Source organism: Bufo gargarizans, chromosome 7 (genome assembly GCF_014858855.1).
Source record: "Bufo gargarizans isolate SCDJY-AF-19 chromosome 7, ASM1485885v1, whole genome shotgun sequence".
NCBI lineage: Eukaryota > Metazoa > Chordata > Amphibia > Anura > Bufonidae > Bufo > Bufo gargarizans.
In genome coordinates this window covers 33,817,312-33,836,770 of record NC_058086.1, presented here as the reverse complement: position 1 = coordinate 33,836,770, position 19,459 = coordinate 33,817,312, and the positions used below count along the sequence as shown (strand labels likewise).

The 19,459-nt window shown below is 49.2% G+C and overlaps 2 protein-coding genes across 4 annotated transcripts in view; one reads left to right on the top strand and one right to left on the bottom strand.

The window, feature by feature from the left end:
- Nucleotides 1–1,448, top strand: part of DNAI3 (dynein axonemal intermediate chain 3) — a 65,789-nt gene extending 64,341 nt beyond the window's left edge. For both annotated transcript variants that reach the window (XM_044300628.1, XM_044300629.1), the window contains exon 23: nucleotides 1,182–1,448. In XM_044300628.1, the coding sequence (XP_044156563.1) occupies nucleotides 1,182–1,325 (144 nt within the window). In that variant the 3' untranslated portion in view covers nucleotides 1,326–1,448. The remainder of the gene's footprint in view (nucleotides 1–1,181) is intronic.
- Nucleotides 1,449–2,166: 718 nt separating this feature from the next.
- The window catches only part of SYDE2 (synapse defective Rho GTPase homolog 2), a 39,495-nt gene continuing 22,202 nt past the window's right edge, over nucleotides 2,167–19,459 (bottom strand). The window contains exons 4-8 of one of the 2 annotated variants that reach the window (XM_044302219.1): nucleotides 14,654–14,780; nucleotides 7,817–7,998; nucleotides 6,420–6,651; nucleotides 6,099–6,138; nucleotides 4,654–4,789 (exon numbers count right to left, since the gene is read on the bottom strand). In XM_044302219.1, coding sequence (XP_044158154.1) covers nucleotides 6,131–6,138; nucleotides 6,420–6,651; nucleotides 7,817–7,998; nucleotides 14,654–14,780 — 549 coding nt within the window. In that variant the 3' untranslated portion in view covers nucleotides 4,654–4,789; nucleotides 6,099–6,130. Of the gene's footprint in view, nucleotides 4,790–6,098; nucleotides 6,139–6,419; nucleotides 6,652–7,816; nucleotides 7,999–14,653; nucleotides 14,781–19,459 lie in introns of both variants that reach the window. The other variant, XM_044302217.1, reaches the window with a different exon arrangement.

Below are 19,459 nucleotides of genomic sequence, written 5' to 3'. Positions count from 1 at the left end.
GAAGATAGATACTGTATATCCATTAGACCAGGGATCAGCAACCTTAGGCACTCCAGCTGCTGTGAAACTACAACTCCCAGCATGCAAACATACTTGGCTGTTCTTCCAACTCCCACAGAAATGAAAGGAGGATTCTGGGAGTTGTAGTTTCAGAACAGCTGGAGTGCCGGAGGTTGCCGATCCCTGCGTTAGACTTTTGGGGTGCCTTCACATGTTGCAGAAATTTCTGCAAATGAAAATCAGTTCTATTCAATGGCATGGGGCTACGGGCACATGGATTTCCGCAAAATAAAATCTGCTGTAAGTGAAGGTGCCCTTAGGCACAAGGAGGCAGCGGTTACTGCATCATTTTATCTTTGACTCATTAAAAACTCAGAGAGGGAGATTTATTGACCGCTGCTTTCTGTGCTGGTCTTGATATCCCGTGTGCTGCCGTAAGATCGCCTAATTTAGCATGAGGTGCAGGTCTAGTCATAAATTAGGGAAATCCTCCGGCAGTCCGTGCGCCTGAATAGAAATCTACAACAGCTCAGAGATGCCGTAGATTTCTGGTTTTATTTGCACCGGCAAACTGGTGTAAATTATAAATGTGTCTCTTCTGTTGGAAATGTCCCTTTCGGGCGGTGTAAAGAGATGCAGTTGCAACTTTCTACATTTTGCGGAACGGAACAGCTGGCCCCTAATAGAACAGTCTTATCCTTGTCCGTAATGCAGACCATAATAGGACATGTTCTACTTTTTTGCGGAACAGCCATGCGGACACGGAATTCACATGGTCTTTTACATTTTTTCCAGCCCTATTGAAGTGCAGGGCCACAAAAAGATGGGAAAAAAAAGTGTGTGCATGAGCTGGCGTCACGTGCACTTTAAGCCAAACGCAGTAGTGTAAAGAGATCAGTCCTTTTATTGAAACTTTTCCTTCTTTTTGCACACGCGATTCCAACGAATGGTGTATGTCTCACACGGACAGTCATGTAGTCCCCTTGTACGGGGCTCCATATAAATGAACTTTTCATCACTTTTCCTTCCAAGTCGTTGCACAAGTCCTGGCCCCGGCTCTGAATTTACTTTGTCCTGTCACCTCTACTTGTTTTTATGCCCATGAATGTTCACCTAGGATGAGATTAGAAGCCGCTCGTTATAATTAGCATTGTATAATCGTGTTCTGTTTATGTCTGAAGGAAACCACTCCACCGGTGAAGTCAAAAGAGCAGCTTGAAGAGGAGATAAGCCGAGAGTACACAGCATACTTGGCACTGGAGAACGCTGTTCTGACAGGACTGGGGATTAGGAAAGAAAATGAAGAAATAACTGTGAAAACCTAATGATTCCAATCACAGCCGGGAATACAGGGGCTTCAGGTTGGTGTGTACAGTATTATAACAGACTGGTACAGCAGATAATATTAATGGCGTTCTCATGGACTGTATAAATAAAGTTGGACTGAAAACCCATCGCCCTTTCTGGATAAGTCTCTTCAATTCTAAACAGTATTGAAAATGGTCCTGAGGGGTAAGAGGTCTGCTTTACGAATACAGAGCTCCCAATCCACTGCTCCCCTTCCTATAGTACAGTGCAAATCCAGACGAGATTTCCTGCAACTGATTTTCAGTTCCACCATATATCATGCATACTGACCATCATCTTTGATAAAATTTTGGGAGGTTTGCTGCATATGACAACATTCCGGCTGCCTGCAGCCACCACTAGGTGGAGCTCACTGCATATGGATTTATACAGCGCCTCCATTAAAGACCATAATGAAATCTTCACAGCCATACCAACATAAATTATCTGGTGGGCACACTGCTGCACCACCATGTATGTGTAAGATACTGTGGGTGCTATCATCCAACAGTAATGGGGCAGGACACTTGGCTCCTGTACTCATCAGCAGGGCCCACACAATGAGCTGCCCTAAATCCAAAAGGGCAGGAAGGAGGAAGATTTGTAGAGACTTTCTCCGGCTGAGCTTTCCTTGATTCACATGGAGCAGAGGACAGGGCTGCCGGTGTACTATAGTGTACGTGTCCTGAAAGATCGCATGCTATAGTGGGGCTGTCCACCGTATCCATGGACGGCCGCCTTCAGAAAGCCATAATGCAGCCACAAGGCTCGGACCCCACATCAGCCCCCTGATCACCAACAAGAACCAGACCAGGTAAATAGATATTAACTGTTTGTATTGTAACAGATGTGGAATACAGAACAAATATATACAGTATATATACTTCTTATATAAATTACAAAGTAGAAAATACATTTCTGAGGCATTTCCATACGAGCTGAAGCTTTCTACATGTCAATCGCACGAGTTCACATTGGATGGTGTAAACAATTACCAAAAAGTGGGATTTTACAACACATAAGTACAACTAGTAAGACGGACAGAACACTTCTATACGGTTATGTAATGGCACAGGCTGCTTTCAAAAATATTCTGTCTGTACAAAAATAGAGTAATAGAAACATATTCGGTCCTTTCCCGTCGTCTCGTAACCCTTTGCTGATGTAGTGTTATGCAAACTGCAGCTGTTTGGGGTACTACAACTCCCAGCGAACTGAGTACTGTTATACGGCAAGGCGGCTGGATCTAGTCTTAACCGGTGCCGTATTAACACCTGTGCTGCCCATTTTAACCACTTTCCCAGATCATCACAGTAGCCAGTACTGTAGGAGCACGACCAGCAGCTGGGCCTGTATTAATAAATTCCATTGGCCAGCAAGTATCTGGTACTTCTTCATTATAGCAGATCCCTGACCTTACACTATGGTGGCTGCCATATTGTTGGACAGGCAGACGCCACTAGCTCAACAGGATCTGGAGACCGCTGCACTACATCATTGAAACATCAAACCTGCTGCAAAACTACAACTCTTAGCATACTCTGACAGCCAGAGGCCGGCAGGGCATGCTGAGAGTTGCAGTTTTCAGAACAGCAAGTGAGCCACAGAATGGATACCACCGATGTAGTGAACGGCGTACACCAGTGGTCTACAAGCTGTGAAACTACAACTCTCATCAACTGGTTCCAGCCAATAAAAAGCACAAAAGGACACTGGACCTAACCCCTAAATGTCTCAAAAATGTTAATAAGCATCCTGAGGAAGATTGACTGAACCCCCCCACACACAATTCTAATGTATAATCGGAGGCGCATCGCACCTTCATAATATTCACAATATGAAACAATTGTACAATATTATACTTAGATTTTCCTATGTACATTATATATAAAGTTATTAAATAGCCACTTGAATTATTTTGTCGTATATTTAGAGCATCTCTATATAGATTTATATATATATTTATATAAAATGCTTTAATATATCAGGTACCTTAAAAAAATACAGGACTTCACTGGTAAAGGTTATGCACACCACATATGACGTCTTTACAGTATCTGCAGATGGACTTGGTCAATGGCTTAGGTCTCTATGGACAGTGCGACATGAAGGTAATCTTGACGAGAGCAAGCTGCTAGGACAGGGATCCGTAGCCTCCGTCACTCCAGCTGTGGTGAAACTACAATTCCCAGCATGCACACTTGTTTGTCTGTACTCGGAACTCCCATTGAAATGAATGGAGCCTGCTGGGAGTTGTAGTTTGCCAACAGCTGGAGTGCCAAGGGTTGCTGATCCCTGTGCTGGGACATACTAGAATCTGGAGAATGAGCAGGTCCTGGAGCCCTAGGTCAATGTTATGGAAGCCCTACCCTTCATGGACAGTAATCACACATACAGTGGACCCTATAGACCCCGTCATGTCTATGGGGGTAGGTGGTCTGGAGGAATAGTTGTCAGCCGAATCAGCATTTTGCCGACAGCTCTCTAAGGTGGTGTGATGAAAAACCTTGCCCCCACCATCACCATAGGTCTCTTCATCTGGAAATGACCACATGATGCCACATATCGCAGACGCCGTCACAGCTGTCCCTCCGCGTCTGCGGTACAGACACCAGGCACTTGGGTGCGTCACAGAATAAGCAGTGACAGATGCTTTATTGCTGCCACAGTTCATGTTACAAAAAAATATATTTTCTGTATAAAAAGAGTCCGTTCTGCGTTTCCTGGGCAGACCAGCAGCCACGGCAGTAACATGTCCGACCCTGGTCGCTGGATCACCGGCAGCCACAATGTTTTCCTCTAGGAGGATACGTACCAAGTAAGTGTTTGTTTCCTGGAAATCCTGCCTTGTACATGGCAGGAAGAGCAGGAGAGCCGGCTGCACTCTAGTACAAGGACTCACCAGGCGGCCGTACACTAGTAGACCCTCACAGGGTTAAAAGGGAAAGATTCTTCTAATGAGAAGAGATAATCACGGGCAGAAACGTTTAGATGGCGACGCCTAGTTTATTTTTGCTCAGTTCTCGCTCCAGGTTTCCTATCAAAGTGTCGATACTCTCCTGCAGGTCGTGGAGGTTGACGTCCGATTCCTCAGATCCTCCTTCGGTGATGGGGGTACAGAGCGGGTGTTCTTTGGCTTTCAGATGCTCGTACGTCCTTTCAGTCCGTATGGCGAAGGTGTCCCTGGTGCTCTCGGAGGGGACATCTGCATAGTCCGCCTCCTCTTTTGGACTTAAGTAGCTGCCCTGACAGCTGCTCCAATCTCCAGCGTAGCGGTTGCTGGAGGGACTGTCCAGGCGGGCGGCTCTCGGCCGCAGCACTCCAGACATTTTTGAGCTGTTCAGGTCCAGCATTTGTGGCCGTGGCTTTTTCCTGCGTAGACACGGCTGCGGTTCTGTCTGAACACTGCTCGGGGAAGCTTCTTTGGAAGATTCATTTTTCACTGTAAAAAGTTGAAGAAAAAAATAAAATTAGTTTATGAAAACCCGAAAAGGGGGAAGAAAAAAAAAAAAAGTTAAATGACAATGCTTTAGTCAAAACGCTTAAATTCTAAGCTGGCACAAACAGCTGGTGACATGGCAGAGCACACAAGCCTATGTACAACCTACTAAGGAAGGCTTCACAGAAAATGCCAGGCTGGTATAGGGTACATGCTGCCCACACAGATTAAGACAAGCCCCTACAGAGTTAATGTTTTGTTGGCACTGGGCACCACACACACACCTCATCGTCCAGCTGGTACCGTGAGCAAGCCCTAATGCACACCCAGGCATGAATTAATGGGTCACCATGCAAAACTAGATTTTTGCTTTCTCCAGCCGTTGAATCCAGAGAAGGATGCTTTCATCCACCCTGCACAGTAAGCAGCTCCTACAGTACAGAGCATAATTTAAAGGGGTTGGGCCATAGATGGCATCTCGCTAGGATATGCCATCAATGATCCCACCTCTGGGCCCCACTCATATCTACAGAACAGCAAATAGTGGCAATAAGGAGAGAAAGGCGCTCATAGGGAGAGTATGTCAAGTGAACATTAAATCCACAGATAGTGGGAAATGGTTTGCACCAAATTGGGCGCAACCGCAATAAAGGCCAAATGGGAAAGGTTAACTGTTGATGCAGCCTGAACTTGTCCAATCACCTTGGACAGGAGCCACACCGCCAGTTGGGTAGAAGAACGCCAGACCATAGGAGTCAAGTGTGTGGACAACAAGGGGCGCACTTTCACAACCGGTTGTTCAATAAATTTCAATTTATTGAATGACTACGCGTTTCGGGGTACCGCTGACCCCTTTATCAAGTTGCTGAAGAGTGTGGGTCTGCATCACTTGCAACTGATGCAGACCCACACTCTTCAGCAACTTGATAAAGGGGTCAGCGGTACCCCGAAACACGTAGTCATTCAATAAATATATCGAACAACCGCTTGTGAAAGTGATCTACAGAACAGGGCCCCTTTAGTGAAGGAGATTGCACTGCGCATGCATGGCGTGCTCTGTTCACTTCAGGGGTCCTGTACTGGAGATAGGAGCAGGTCCTACATCTGGGACCTGATCCTATCTGACAATGATGGCATATCTCGAGGTCATGCCATCAATGTCCCAGATGGCCCCATACACCTGTTCCTCACATCTTCACATGCAGCTCTGACACTCTACCAGGGCACAGACCCAGGCATCGCACCACTCTCACTGCAATGCTTCATCATCCATGCCAAGCCAACACTCCAAACCCGGGCAATAACGCGTTACCTGGACCATGGCCGCTCACGTTCACCCGTGTGTCACCTGCCTATGGCAAACACCAGAAGCCTCTTTATCGATTGCCACAATGTATATTATATTGTTATATCGCACAGCTTTACTACTAGTATATCAAATACGGTCTTTACACTCTGGAAGATGCTTTTTTCCCATTTATTTTTTGCAAGAAAAAAAATAACTAAACATTTTGGTGGAGTTCCCCCTCAAGCCTCAGGAACTGTCTGGCATAGAAGGCCTACAACAATGACTTCACATTATACGTCAGGAAACCACGCAACAGAAGCATCTAAGAAAAGTAGTCCATCTTACCCGGCCATAATTGCAGCAAGTAGTGCAGAACCTCAATGTGCTTCTTGAAGTCTAAGGCGCTGGCCAGCTCCTCCGAGTCAATGAACACCCGGTTATTGTGATTAGACGTTTCTTGTCTCTGACTTAACAAGACTGGACCAAAGCAAACGGCCAGGTTCTGGCAGGTCATCTTGTTCACTTCGTGGTAGGAGGCGACGAGCTTCAAGTGATCCAGCAGCATCTTCAGGGTGGCCTGGTGGGAGAGCAACAGGAACCATTGCTAGGATTAGAAACCAGCTCTGTACGGGGACTTATAGGTCAAATACCATGCACTGAGGCATTTCCCAAGGAAAGAGAACCATTTTGCTAGCACTACCTTTTGGAAGTGGCTCCGTATGAATCAATCTTCCTTGGGAGATACCTCTTTGCATAAGATTGCCCAAAAACCCAACACGCGCAGTGTTTAGTGGCTTGCTGCACATCATCCCCATCCTTTGCTGTCTAGGTGGATTTACACGGTGCAATAATCGGGAACAAACGTTCCTCGTTCCAGATATTCTGTCCGTGCAAAGTGCAAGAGATCACCTGATGACTGTGCGAAAGGTGTGTTCATGGGGGGGATCCTGTCGTTCATGCAGGCACCTAAATTATCGTTTCTGGCAAGCAGATTGTGCTGTCTAAGCAGTGATCGGCTGCTCAGAAACAATGCAGCTGTAGGAGGACGAGCAATCGCAATAGCCATCCCTCGGCCTCATACTGTGGAGGTGATCACTGCATGTAAATACAACGCTCCACCTCCACCGAAGGAGCAGACGACTGTCTGGAAAGAAAGCTTCCTTCCCGACAATCTGCTGCTCCTCGGCACGCGTAAATGCGCCTTCACTCTCTGTTTCTCCCCAGCTTGCTGATAAAGTTTAGCGTTCTTCAATATGAGCCTCTAGGAGCAACGGGGGCGTTGCCGTTACACCTAGAGGCTCTGCTTTCTCTGCAACTGCTGTGTCCTCTGCACTCTGATTGATCGTACCAGGCAGTAAAAACCATCATCACGTCTGGCCTCGACTTCTCCTAAAGTCAAAGCGGAGAGGACGCGGCAGTTGCGGAAAGAGCAGAGCCTTTAGGTGTAACAACCACACCCCCATTGCTCCTAGAGGCTCATTTGCATATAGTAAAACATCATGTTTCTCAGTAATGTGGACACATATGAACATGGGACCAACACAGATGCCTTCAGCTGCCAAGTGCACATGTAACAGGTCAGCCAGTGTCATAGGGACAAATCAGTGAAAATCAATTCAATGGATTGTTCTGGGGACACCATAAATTTCTAAAAGTCCCATACAGGTAATCAGGAGGGCATTTCTGCCGGTAACTATACCCTAAAGGGGTAGGGGGTATTTACAGGGGGTGGTGGTTCTCACCCTTTCCACGTCGGGCAGACAACTCAGAAGCTCTACAGTCTGCTCCGAGTCCCTGGGATCATTCTCGCAGCCATTGCCCGACATCCGGAGTGGCTTCTCGGCCATGGCATGCAGCACGGCCTCATACAGATGCTTGGTGATGAGCGGAGAAGGGAGCTCCCTCAGGTAATCCTTCAAGACTCCTGCAAGGCAAGAACAGACAGAAGTTAGGAAGTGTCAAAATCTCTGCCCCAAGATTACATTACAAGAGCAGAGGACTGAAGAACAAGTTAAAGGGGTCGCTAAGTAATAGAAAAACATGGCTGCTTTCTTCTAGAAACAGCGCCACTAGTGTTCATAGGCCATGTCTGGAATTACAGCCAGGCTGGGGCTGAGCTGCAGTACCACGCACTCCGCATGGACAGGAGAGACGTCATTTTTGGAAGCGAACAGCAAGGTTTTTCCAAATTCATAGTTCATGAGGTAGTGATGTCAGACACAACCCTACGGGAAGGGGGGGGGGCGCTGTTTCTAGAAATACAATAATCCCCTGTGTTATAGACCTGAGCAGAATTCACAATGACGCAACAGCAGAAGACGACTGGTGAAGGGATTTTTCCCACGATGTGCACTAATGGCTCGTCAATCACACATTCATTCACTTGAATGGGGCTGCACTGCCATTCTCGACTTGGCTCCCAATCGGGAAAGCAGAGGCCATGACGGAGGGAATGTCAGACCCCCCCCCCCCTTAAATGACAGGGTAGTGTGGAGCAATAGTCACTTCCAGTACCATTAGCTCTTCCAATAGTCACAAGAGGACCCATGAGGGGTGCAGGTCCCAGCACTCCTCATAAAATAATTCTGGAGCATCTGTTCCTATGATTCTGTGTTGTGCCATTCCTTTATTATTCCTACAAGAAGTTTACCAAGTACTAGCAGTTTGCAATGAAGATCCAGCTGGGTTACCAGTTTGGGGTTTGTCCCGGCACAGTCTGACACTATCCATATCAGTGCTGCCAACATCAGATGTGCAGGGACACCGCCTTTCCCCCACTGGCAACCACCATGCCTCATTGTTGTACCATTCCTCAATTATCCCTGCTATAAATTAAAGGGGTCATCTAATCCCTATAAAGACCTCCAGAACGCCCAGGCCTCTCCTCTAGAGCATACTGACCTGCCGTGTGGCACCCGCGTCCCTCCGGATCCCTGCACGTTGCGCGGATCAAAGTGTTGTCGGAGCAATAGCAGGCCATGACCGATTAGCCTCCCTATCGTCACCCGTGATGCAGGTAAGTACGCTCCAGAGGAGGAGGGGGGGGGGGGGGCGGGCATTCTGGGGGTTACTTTAGGGATTGGATAACTCCTTTAACTACTAGCAGTTTGCAATGAAGGTCCAGCTGTGGTGTGTCCCTGCACAGTGATGGGAGCACGGATGTGACCCACCCCCAACTTGGTAAAACCCAGCTGGACCTTCACTGCAATAGTGAACTTCCAGTAGGAATAATTAAGGAATGGCACAACACAGAGTACTAAGAATATAGGTTCCATGACATGGGGGATGCAAGTAGTTTCTTAATCAGACATGTCAGGAGAGGCGAGAGCTCCTCTTTAAGGGGTGTTCTCTTCGATGCATGTATGAGATATCCACAGGAGAAGACGTGAATGAGTTCAGTATGGGGCCTGCACCTCTCGACTCGTGACCATTGTGAATGGAGAGGGGGGCAGGCATGTACGTCTCTCTTCACCCACTTCTATAGGGGTTCTGAAAACAGCCCATTTCCATGGAGAGAGCAGCAAGACGGGGCCCCGTTCTCCAGTTCCCAGAGGTGGGCCCCTCACCTACAAGACACTTAGGGCATCTCCTTCGACAAGACAACACCCTTTTAAAGAACTTCTGGTCAAAACGGTACATCTGCATCTTGGAAAGTGGGGTGAACTCCAACTGTCCCCCATTACTGGTCACCCAGGGGCTGGCAGGTGACCCACAAGTCTACATTCAGGACTCGTGGAAAGTTGGGTGGCAGCCCCCCCCCCCCCCCCCCCCCGCAGACCAGCAAAGCAAGCCCAGCGAGAGACAAGGAGAATAAGGGAACGAATTGTACAACGAGTTCTTAGAGGGTTAAATATGGAGGTCGGGAGCCCAGGGGGTCACTTCAGGCCGAGGGTAAGATTCCAGTGACCGCAATATCTTCCCATTGTCACGCGAGTCCCTCACGAGCCTCTGGAGTATTTGACACAAATATGTGAAAGCGAGAAATTCTTTGGCGTGTCGTGTTGTGACACGAGTGCGGAGACGAGGCTCCAGTCATGCCCGACCTTCCCAAACAATATGCTCCAGTGCTGGAAATAAATCAGCCGGGAAGCCTCCCGCACGTCTCGTCTTACCGCACAATGCCCTGGGTGCCAGGAATTCCTACAAGATGGCAGAGGCCATGTCCCATGTAGGGCAGCACTGGGGGGATTTTGTGGGGTCACTGTGGCCCTGCATGGTATTGGGTGAAGGTCCTGTTCTACAGTATTTCTCCCCCCCGTCTGTATACCCTGATAACTGCTGAGCTATAGGGGCACTCCGACTAGATGATGTTATCCCCTATCCACAGGAGAGAGATTAGATGGGACCCACAGCGATTAAAAGAACAGGGGGCCCCGTACCCCCAAAATTAATGGAGCAGCAGCTTCAGCATGTAGGAGATACAGTGCAGAGCTCGGCCATTTCAATAAGTACTCATGTTCGACCTGACGGTCCACTCTTTTGGGGGTCAGACCCTCACTGTGGATAGGGCATAAACTTCATCTAACCGGAATAGCCCTTTGAATGATCATCTGGTCGCCTGCAGCCAGCACTAGGGGGAGCTCAGCGCACACTATTCTGACGGTATCCAGTGTATACATGAATGTAGCTCCCTCTAGTGGTGGCTGCAGACAGGACATAATCAGTACAGAAGGTAGGAACTAAACACGAGACGTTAAAAAGCGCCTCAGAAATGTTCTCCAAGCATCACATCAGATACAAAGAGAAGTTCTTGAGTCGTCATTGTCAGGGTGTTAAAGGAATTGTCCGGAATAAGAGAAACATGGCGGACCACTATCCAGTAACAAGGCCCCACCCGTCTTCGTGTTAATGCGTGGTAGTTCAATAGTGATAGGCTGCAATACCAGACGCAACCTATGGTCACACGTGGCACCGTTTAGTCAGCCATTACTCAATTCAATACAGTGTCTAGTGTGAAGATAGCTCTTCCCAGAAGGTAAATCCCTGTGCAGACGCTGAAATGGCAAGAAATGCTGGGGAGATTTCAGCTCTGAAGTCTTCAGACTTGTAAACGCAGCTCTTGAATGTAATACAGGCTGTAAGTCAGAATGAGAAGTGTAAGGCACCGCGTTTACCAAGTTACTGAATTCTTTATATACAGAGCAAAATGGAGAAGGTACATTTTAAAAGTGGCATTTCGGAAAATGTATAAAGAGATGATTCTTCATTAAATCCGTTTCAGGAAAAGCTGGGTGATGTGCAGGACGGACAAACAGCTAATGAGAGCACCCTGGCAGAAAGGGTCCTCGGAGCAGGGTGTAACGGCCGCCGCGCCGAGGACGCTTATCGCAGGCAGCTGTATTGTCACGCCGGGCCCTAGAAGAAAAGCCTGTGTGTGCGTCTGGGGCCCACAGCTGCCAAGAAATAAAATTACAAACAGGAAGTCGATCTATCAAAGGCCTCTGTTCCGCGAGCTGGAGGTGCGACTGCCAAGCGGGAACTGCTAATCCCCAAAAGCATGACAGAAATACCAGCTGTGTTTGCCGGAAAACAAAGGGAGACTTGTTACTGTAAGTGGATGTGGCCTGTGGAAAGTCATCCGCCCAGGACAGCATCCCCAATCATGGGGGTTATACTCCTCAGGTCCAGATGGAGGCCGAGAGGCTGAAACATTTATGACCGGAGGCCCTGGATGAATTATTGCAGGTGCCCGCTAGGTGCCAAGCTCTGCCCTGCTGTGGTCGGTTGTGTCTGACCCCTACACCCCCCTTTACCGTGGTCCTGACACAGTGACACTCCCATGGGTGTGGTCGTGCCTGGTACTACAGCTGAAGCGCCATGAAGACAAATCGAGATGCGCCAAATTACCCGGCACATATGGAAGAATAGAACACGAAGAGGCTGTTTACGTTGTTCATGGGGTAGTTTAAATAACATGTTATCTTTATCTTACGGGCTGCGGTAAACACGGCGTGATATCCTATATGTGGGTGTTCTTTACCACTTTAAAAAAATATATTTATTTTTTTATCACATGAGCAGACGTGGCTTTTTGTTTGTGTTGACTGAATTAATTCCAAAACGAATTGGCTTCAAGCCGAACAATAATTAATATATATATATATATATATATGAAATTCAAGATGGTGGCTCACTTCAAACGTGATTACGGAGCAGGTGCTACTAGCCCAAATGAGAGGGACACCCACCCTCTGGTAACGTAGGTTAATGTATATGCAAAGCAGCCGAATTTTTCATACCTTCGCTCATCACTAATTATAACCTATCACTGTGCCGGTGCCAGGCAATCCACGTTAGGCACTGGCCTCCATAGCCAATGGCAGGCGGGAACGGGGATGAGCCTTCCTAGCATCGCAGGTGACGCTAGGGAGGGTCGTCCCCATCGCCGCCTGCCATTGGCTGGCCCCCAACACCGGATGCTTTCATCTGCACATGGGGAGAAGCAGCGGCGGCTGTGCAGGGACCAGGAGCGACGTGGGGAGCAGGGGAAGTAGAATCAGTGTGAGGGGCCTGGGCATTTCCAGGCTAGGATAAGCCCTTTAAGCGACCAGGATACGAGTTCTCTCCGATGCCTGGCGTTCTAGCAGGAGCCCAGCATCAGTCCGTGCTGGGCACCTGCGGTGGTCTGGTGATCGTGCGGCGTGAGGCCTGTTCAGTTCCTGCCGCCCCATGCCAGGATTAATGGTGCAGACTGAACGGGCCTCACAGGCTGCGCTGATCCAGCACTCCGGGCCTCCGTAGAAATACGCATGAGACTTTGTAAAGAGCAAAATTGCCTGCACAGGCGTCTGACGCTGGTACAGGTGTTATTGCGACTTCTGTTCACCTTCTTGAAAAACGGCTTTTAAAAAAGGGTACGTTCACATGGGACAGGTCAGCTGCAGATTTTCCACAGTTTATCTGCATCAGCAAAATCCACATCATAGGGGAATTCACAGCGTAAATTCTGTAGGTTTGCGCCAGATGTCACCCTCTGCCTTGCAAAGGGTTAAATCCGCAGCATAAAAAAAAGGACACACTGCCGATACAAAAATCCACACCGCAGGTCAAGCCACGTGCGGATTCTCTGTAAAATCCGATCCCTCATGTCGGCCCTAAAACGTGCTGAGGTTTCTCCGCCTGCAAGTCTGTGATAACATCTGCAGCATCCGGGGTACATGTGATCACAGCCTTAGGCCTCATGCACACGCCCGTATTTTTCGTTTGGCAAACCACGGATCTCGGTCGCGTGCATGACACCATTTTTATTTTTTGGCCTATACTTGTCTGCATCTTTTGCGGCCCCGGTGAAACAAATGGGTTTGCATCTGATCTGCAAAAAAAAAAGGGGGGGGGCAAAAAATAAATAAAAATATATATATACGGTTGTGTGCAAGCAGCCTTAGAGCTCTTCCCGGTTTTATTAGCTTCATCATCGTGTAAGAAAAACCTCCGTAACTTTCAAACGTCATTGCGTTTTCGTCCTTTACCATTTTCAAGATCCCTGCTGCCTGTCACTGAGCAAACACTTCTCCTGCTTGCATCCCAAAGGCTGACAACCTGCACAAATCTTGTGAGCTCCTGTGTGAGCGAAATGCATCAGCAGCACAAATCCCTCGTCTCAATGTATCAGCGCAGGCGAAACGTATCCAACCAGCTGGATACAGTTATAGCAGAGCTCCGGGAATCTCCGTCTAATTAGGAAACATCTCCGTCTAATTAGGACAGCTTTGCTCCAGCTTTTACGAGAGGACACACACAGCGAGAATTGTCGCCGCAAACTCCACAAAGCGGCAGGAAAGCCGACCGGGGAGGAGGAGAACCGGAGCCAAATAAAACAATAATTACTTTCCTCCAGGAACAATACGGAGCGTCATTCTTCCATGTTTCCCTCTGTTCCTCCTCTGGTGACTTTTGCCTCGTTAATCCCTCCACAAAAGGAATATTGTAGGAACCGGGGGATGCCCTTTGCCCTCGGCTAATCCTCCTGCAAGCTAGCTGTTAAATTAGCTCTGTTCCAGGTCTGGCATTATTTTTTCTGGGTTTAAGCTCGTCGGCCCCTCGCTGCCAGGCCGGCACTGCTGCATTCTCTTCCGCGCAAAATAAATTTAGACAGCAAGCAAAAAGCGCCATCCACTTCATTAATTCCTCATTTTTCGGGGGCAGTGAACTGTTCAGTGTATGACATGCTTTACTTGGAATCAAATTCACATGGGTGAAGACAGACATGATGCAACGGCAGAACTATGAAACCCCGGGGGGGGGATAATAATAATAATAGAGAATGATCTACACACAGGGCAATGCCACAGACCACCGCAGACTGACCCCAACTGAGGCTGCAATCACACACGCAGGTTTTGGTGCAATTTTGTCTTATATTGTACTGATCCAAAGTGGGAGCCTGTAATGTACTCCAGAGCTGCACTCACAATTCTGCAACTTCAGAGATGGGTATGCTGGAAGATTTCAACAAGCCAAATATTTACATAAGGCAGCAATAATGGCATGACGGGAGCTGTAGTCTCTAGTCAGATGCAGCAAGACATTTCAGAGCCGACTGTCTCCATGGGAGAAGGGACGCTTCTCCGTGTTCCTACCTGTTATAACATTGATGTCTGGGTAGTCATTCTCACAGAGCCCCACAGATTTACTATCCCTCTCAAACGCTTCACGTAATTCCTTCTTGACAGCTGCTGAGCCGCACAGTCGGTACAAGCCGACCACCTGCAACAGAAGGGGAAAAAAAAACACCAAAATGTGAAATTCGATATGGTACTACAGGCACGGCAATATACATAGCATTAATTCCCTATGGCAACACTAACAGGACGGCAGGGATACGCACATAGGGCTTGGCATAGGAGCAAGACATGGACAGCAATATGAGAACTGGATCCTACGAGTCTGTTACAAACATTTTAGCTTTAACTGAAGCAACTTTGTAATTTTGGATATCAACGTATCTGTGCCATCTGCAGAGCTACGGTAACAGGTATACCTGTGCCACCTGTAGCGCTAACTCACGGGTATACCTGTGCCACCTGTAGCGCTAACTCACGGGTATACCTGTGCCACCTGTAGCGCTAACTCACGGGTATACCTGTGCCACCTGTAGCGCTAACTCACGGGTATACCTGTGCCACCTGTAGCGCTAACTCACGGGTATACCTGTGCCACCTGTAGCGCTAACTCACGGGTATACCTGTGCCACCTGTAGCGCTAACTCACGGGTATACCTGTGCCACCTGTAGCGCTAACTCACGGGTATACCTGTGCCACCTGTAGCGCTAACTCACGGGTATACCTGTGCCACCTGTAGCGCTAACTCACGGGTATACCTGTGCCACCTGTAGCGCTAACTCACGGGTATACCTGTGCCACCTGTAGCGCTAACTCACGGGTATACCTGTGCCACCTGTAGCGCTAACTCACGGGTATACCTGTGCCACCTGTAGCGCTAACTCACGGGTATACCTGTGCCACCTGTAGCGCTAACTCACGGGAATACCTGTGCCGACTGCAGCGCTAACTCACGGGTATACCTGTGCCGACTGCAGCGCTAACTCACGGGTATACCTGTGCCGACTGCAGCGCTAACTCACGGGTATACCTGTGCCGACTGCAGCGCTAACTCACGGGTATACCTGTGCCGACTGCAGCGCTAACTCACGGGTATACCTGTGCCGACTGCAGCGCTAACTCACGGGTATACCTGTGCCGACTGCAGCGCTAACTTACGGGTATACCTGTGCCGACTGCAGCGCTAACTTACGGGTATACCTGTGCCGACTGCAGCGCTAACTTACGGGTATACCTGTGCCGACTGCAGCGCTAACTTACGGGTATACCTGTGCCGACTGCAGCGCTAACTTACGGGTATACCTGTGCCGACTGCAGCGCTAACTTACGGGTATACCTGTGCCGACTGCAGCGCTAACTTACGGGTATACCTGTGCCGACTGCAGCGCTAACTTACGGGTATACCTGTGCCGACTGCAGCGCTAACTTACGGGTATACCTGTGCCGACTGCAGCGCTAACTTACGGGTATACCTGTGCCGACTGCAGCGCTAACTTACGGGTATACCTGTGCCGACTGCAGCGCTAACTTACGGGTATACCTGTGCCGACTGCAGCGCTAACTCACGGGTATACCTGTGCCACCTGTAGCGCTAACTCACGGGAATACCTGTGCCGACTGCAGCGCTAACTCACGGGTATACCTGTGCCGACTGCAGCGCTAACTCACGGGTATACCTGTGCCGACTGCAGCGCTAACTCACGGGTATACCTGTGCCGACTGCAGCGCTAACTCACGGGTATACCTGTGCCGACTGCAGCGCTAACTCACGGGTATACCTGTGCCGACTGCAGCGCTAACTCACGGGTATACCTGTGCCGACTGCAGCGCTAACTTACGGGTATACCTGTGCCGACTGCAGCGCTAACTTACGGGTATACCTGTGCCGACTGCAGCGCTAACTTACGGGTATACCTGTGCCACCTGGATCCCACTATATTCAATAGGGTCTGCTGGTGAATGGTCGTATCCAGCCAGACTGGACCTGGTCAACTCCTATTCATTTAATGCAAGTGTGAACTAGCCTTTAACGGTATGTGGACGTTGTCCACATCACAGGGCACAGCCTCCTTTGGGCACCACTTTATACTTAAAAGGGGTTATCCAGGAATGAATAATGGAGGACCTATCCTCAGAGGACAGGTGATCATTATCACATCACAGGGGTCCAAGTCCCAGCATCTCCGCCGATCAGCTGTTTCAGGGTTCTGCTGAGTGACGGTAAGTTGCGGGGCAGCCTGCAAGTACAGCGCCGTACATCGTATAGTGGCAGTACTTGGTATTGCAGCTCAGCTCCATTGACTTGAATGGGGCTGAGCTGCAACTATGCTATGTCACCAATGTACGGTGATGTCACAAGGCCTAGGAAGAGGGCGCAAGACTTACATAGGCAGGGGGCCCAGGTGTTAGACCCCCTGCCGAGCTGATATTGATGACCTATCCAGAGGACAGGTCATTAATATAAATTCCCAGATAACCCCTTTAAGGTTTGGATCAATTTATTAATCCCACATATAAAGTCAGTATTATAACCCAGAGCGGCATTCACAATACTGTTGGATCATTTCACACAGGTGGCATATTACTAGGATATGCCAATAATGTCAGATTGGAGCTGGTCCCAGAGGTGGGACTGGCACCTATCTCCAGAACAGGGCCCCCGATGAATGGCGTGCTCTCCATTCATCGCTAGGGTAGTTCTAAGCATAGCCACCCGCTGTTCTGTGCCATCTCTGACAGTCCCATAGACAATGAATGGGGCAGCACGCAATGGTGACCGGCTGCTCCATTCATACAGGAAAACAGGGCGCCCTTTCTCTGGATCGACAGGGAGTCCCGGATTTAAAGGGGATGTGCCATTTCTAACAGAGGACTTGTATCCTAGCAATCTTGTATTTGTGACCACTCTCGTATTTAAACAGACTTTGCACCTTGCACAGACGAGGACGGTCGCCCAGTAACATCCCCCCGCCCCAATGAGGCAGACATCTGCCACCAACATGTGCAAACATCCATGCACAAGGACACCTGGCAGGTGCTAATTCCGAGACCATTCATTTTATCCTGTGCAAACACCACAGAGCGGTAAGAGATAGCCCCCGGGACAGGACATTCAGGAGAACAATAACGTGCCGACTCCATGGCTAAGGCTGCGTTCACATCTGCCTCCCTCGCAGGTTCTTAAAGATTTTACTGGAAACATAGGCCGCTTTCACTCTGCGGTTTCCAGTGTCTGGGTGCACAGATCAAACTTACGCCAGTCTGATGGAGGCCTCTGCTGGGCAGGTCCATATTGCAAGGTCTTTTCTGCTGTGCAGTCTATGCTACCCCATACAGAGGCATGGAGGAGTACACCCCACAGCCTACGGCGGATACCACTGTACGTATACGTTACCAGCATCAATCAGAGGTATACTTCAAGAAATCCTCTCGCCGTATACCTCGGTCAGACAGTGTAAAACGTGAAATCACCCAGAGTTAGGCCTATTGCACACGAACGTGCGCACTCCGTGGCCGAATTGCGGACCGCATTTGCACTACGGAGTGCTTCCGGGGGGTTTCGTCCCGTACTTCCGTTCTGCAAAAAAAAAAAAAAAAAAAGGAACCTGTCCTATCTTTTTGGGGAACGGCCGGATCGCGGTGGGTGTTCCTGCATTGCGGCCCGCACAGCACGTGTGCAAGAGGCCTTAAACGCAGAGCTATGCTTTGGATACCTTAGAGGAACACAGGAGACGCCATCACAAGTCCTTGTAATTGTCACAGCCAATGGAGAGGTGATGAGACCCTTTGGACCATGTACATTATTATTATGAGGTCACTGCCATACTAGAGAACGGACGTTCTCCCGTTGTGGATCCCCGTTACGTAGCGCTTTTATTAGGGTAGAACCGGAAAGACATGGTCCCAAGCGGACAAAATGGCACCAAATGCAGACTGGCTTCAAGCATCTTAAACCGGGTTATTTCACAGATTTATAACCCTTTTATTCACTTATCTAGCGGACCTTCTTCCCTTTCTGTGGGAGGTGAACAGCAGCCCGAACACCTGCTTCTCTCTGCACAGAAAATAGTCCCTCACATATTGCCCCAGAGATACATATAGTATGTAATCCCCCACAATTCCCTTCTCCACTGTCTAGAGAGCCAATACTAATGCAAGCTCTCATTTACACTCATTAGTATGCAGAAGACACGGGAGCGGTGAGTATAGCGCTGGCTGTACTTACCGCTCCCTGGTTGTCTTCTGGGTGCCACTCTGTGCTATGCCCTGACTGCATATAGTGTAGGGACAGAATGTAGGCGAGCACTATGAACCGACACTGCGTCGTCAGGTCACAGTGCAGTGCCGGCAGATGACCAGGGTTCGGTGAGTGCAAGCGGAGCAGAAGAGGCAAGTTGTTTTTTTATTTTATGTCTGATCCTGAGGTCCGATGAAGACTAGTGGGGGGGGGGGGTCTGATCCCGAGGTCCGATGAAGACTGTGGGGGGTCTGATCCTGAGGTCTGATGAAGACTAGGGGGTGGTGTCTGATCCTGAGGTCCGATGAAGACTGGGGGGGGGGGGGGGGGGTCTGATCCTGAAGTCCGATGAAGACTAGGGGGGGGGGGGGGGGGTCTGATCCTGAAGTCCGATGAAGACTAGGGGGGGGGGGGGGGGGGGTCTGATCCTGAAGTCCGATGAAGACTAGGGGGGGGGGGTCTGATCCTGAAGTCCGATGAAGACTAGGGGGGGGGGGGGGGGTCTGATCCTGAGGTCCGATGAAGACTAGGGGGGGTCTCATCCTGAGGTCCGAGATGAAGACTGGAGGGGAAGGGGGTCTGATCC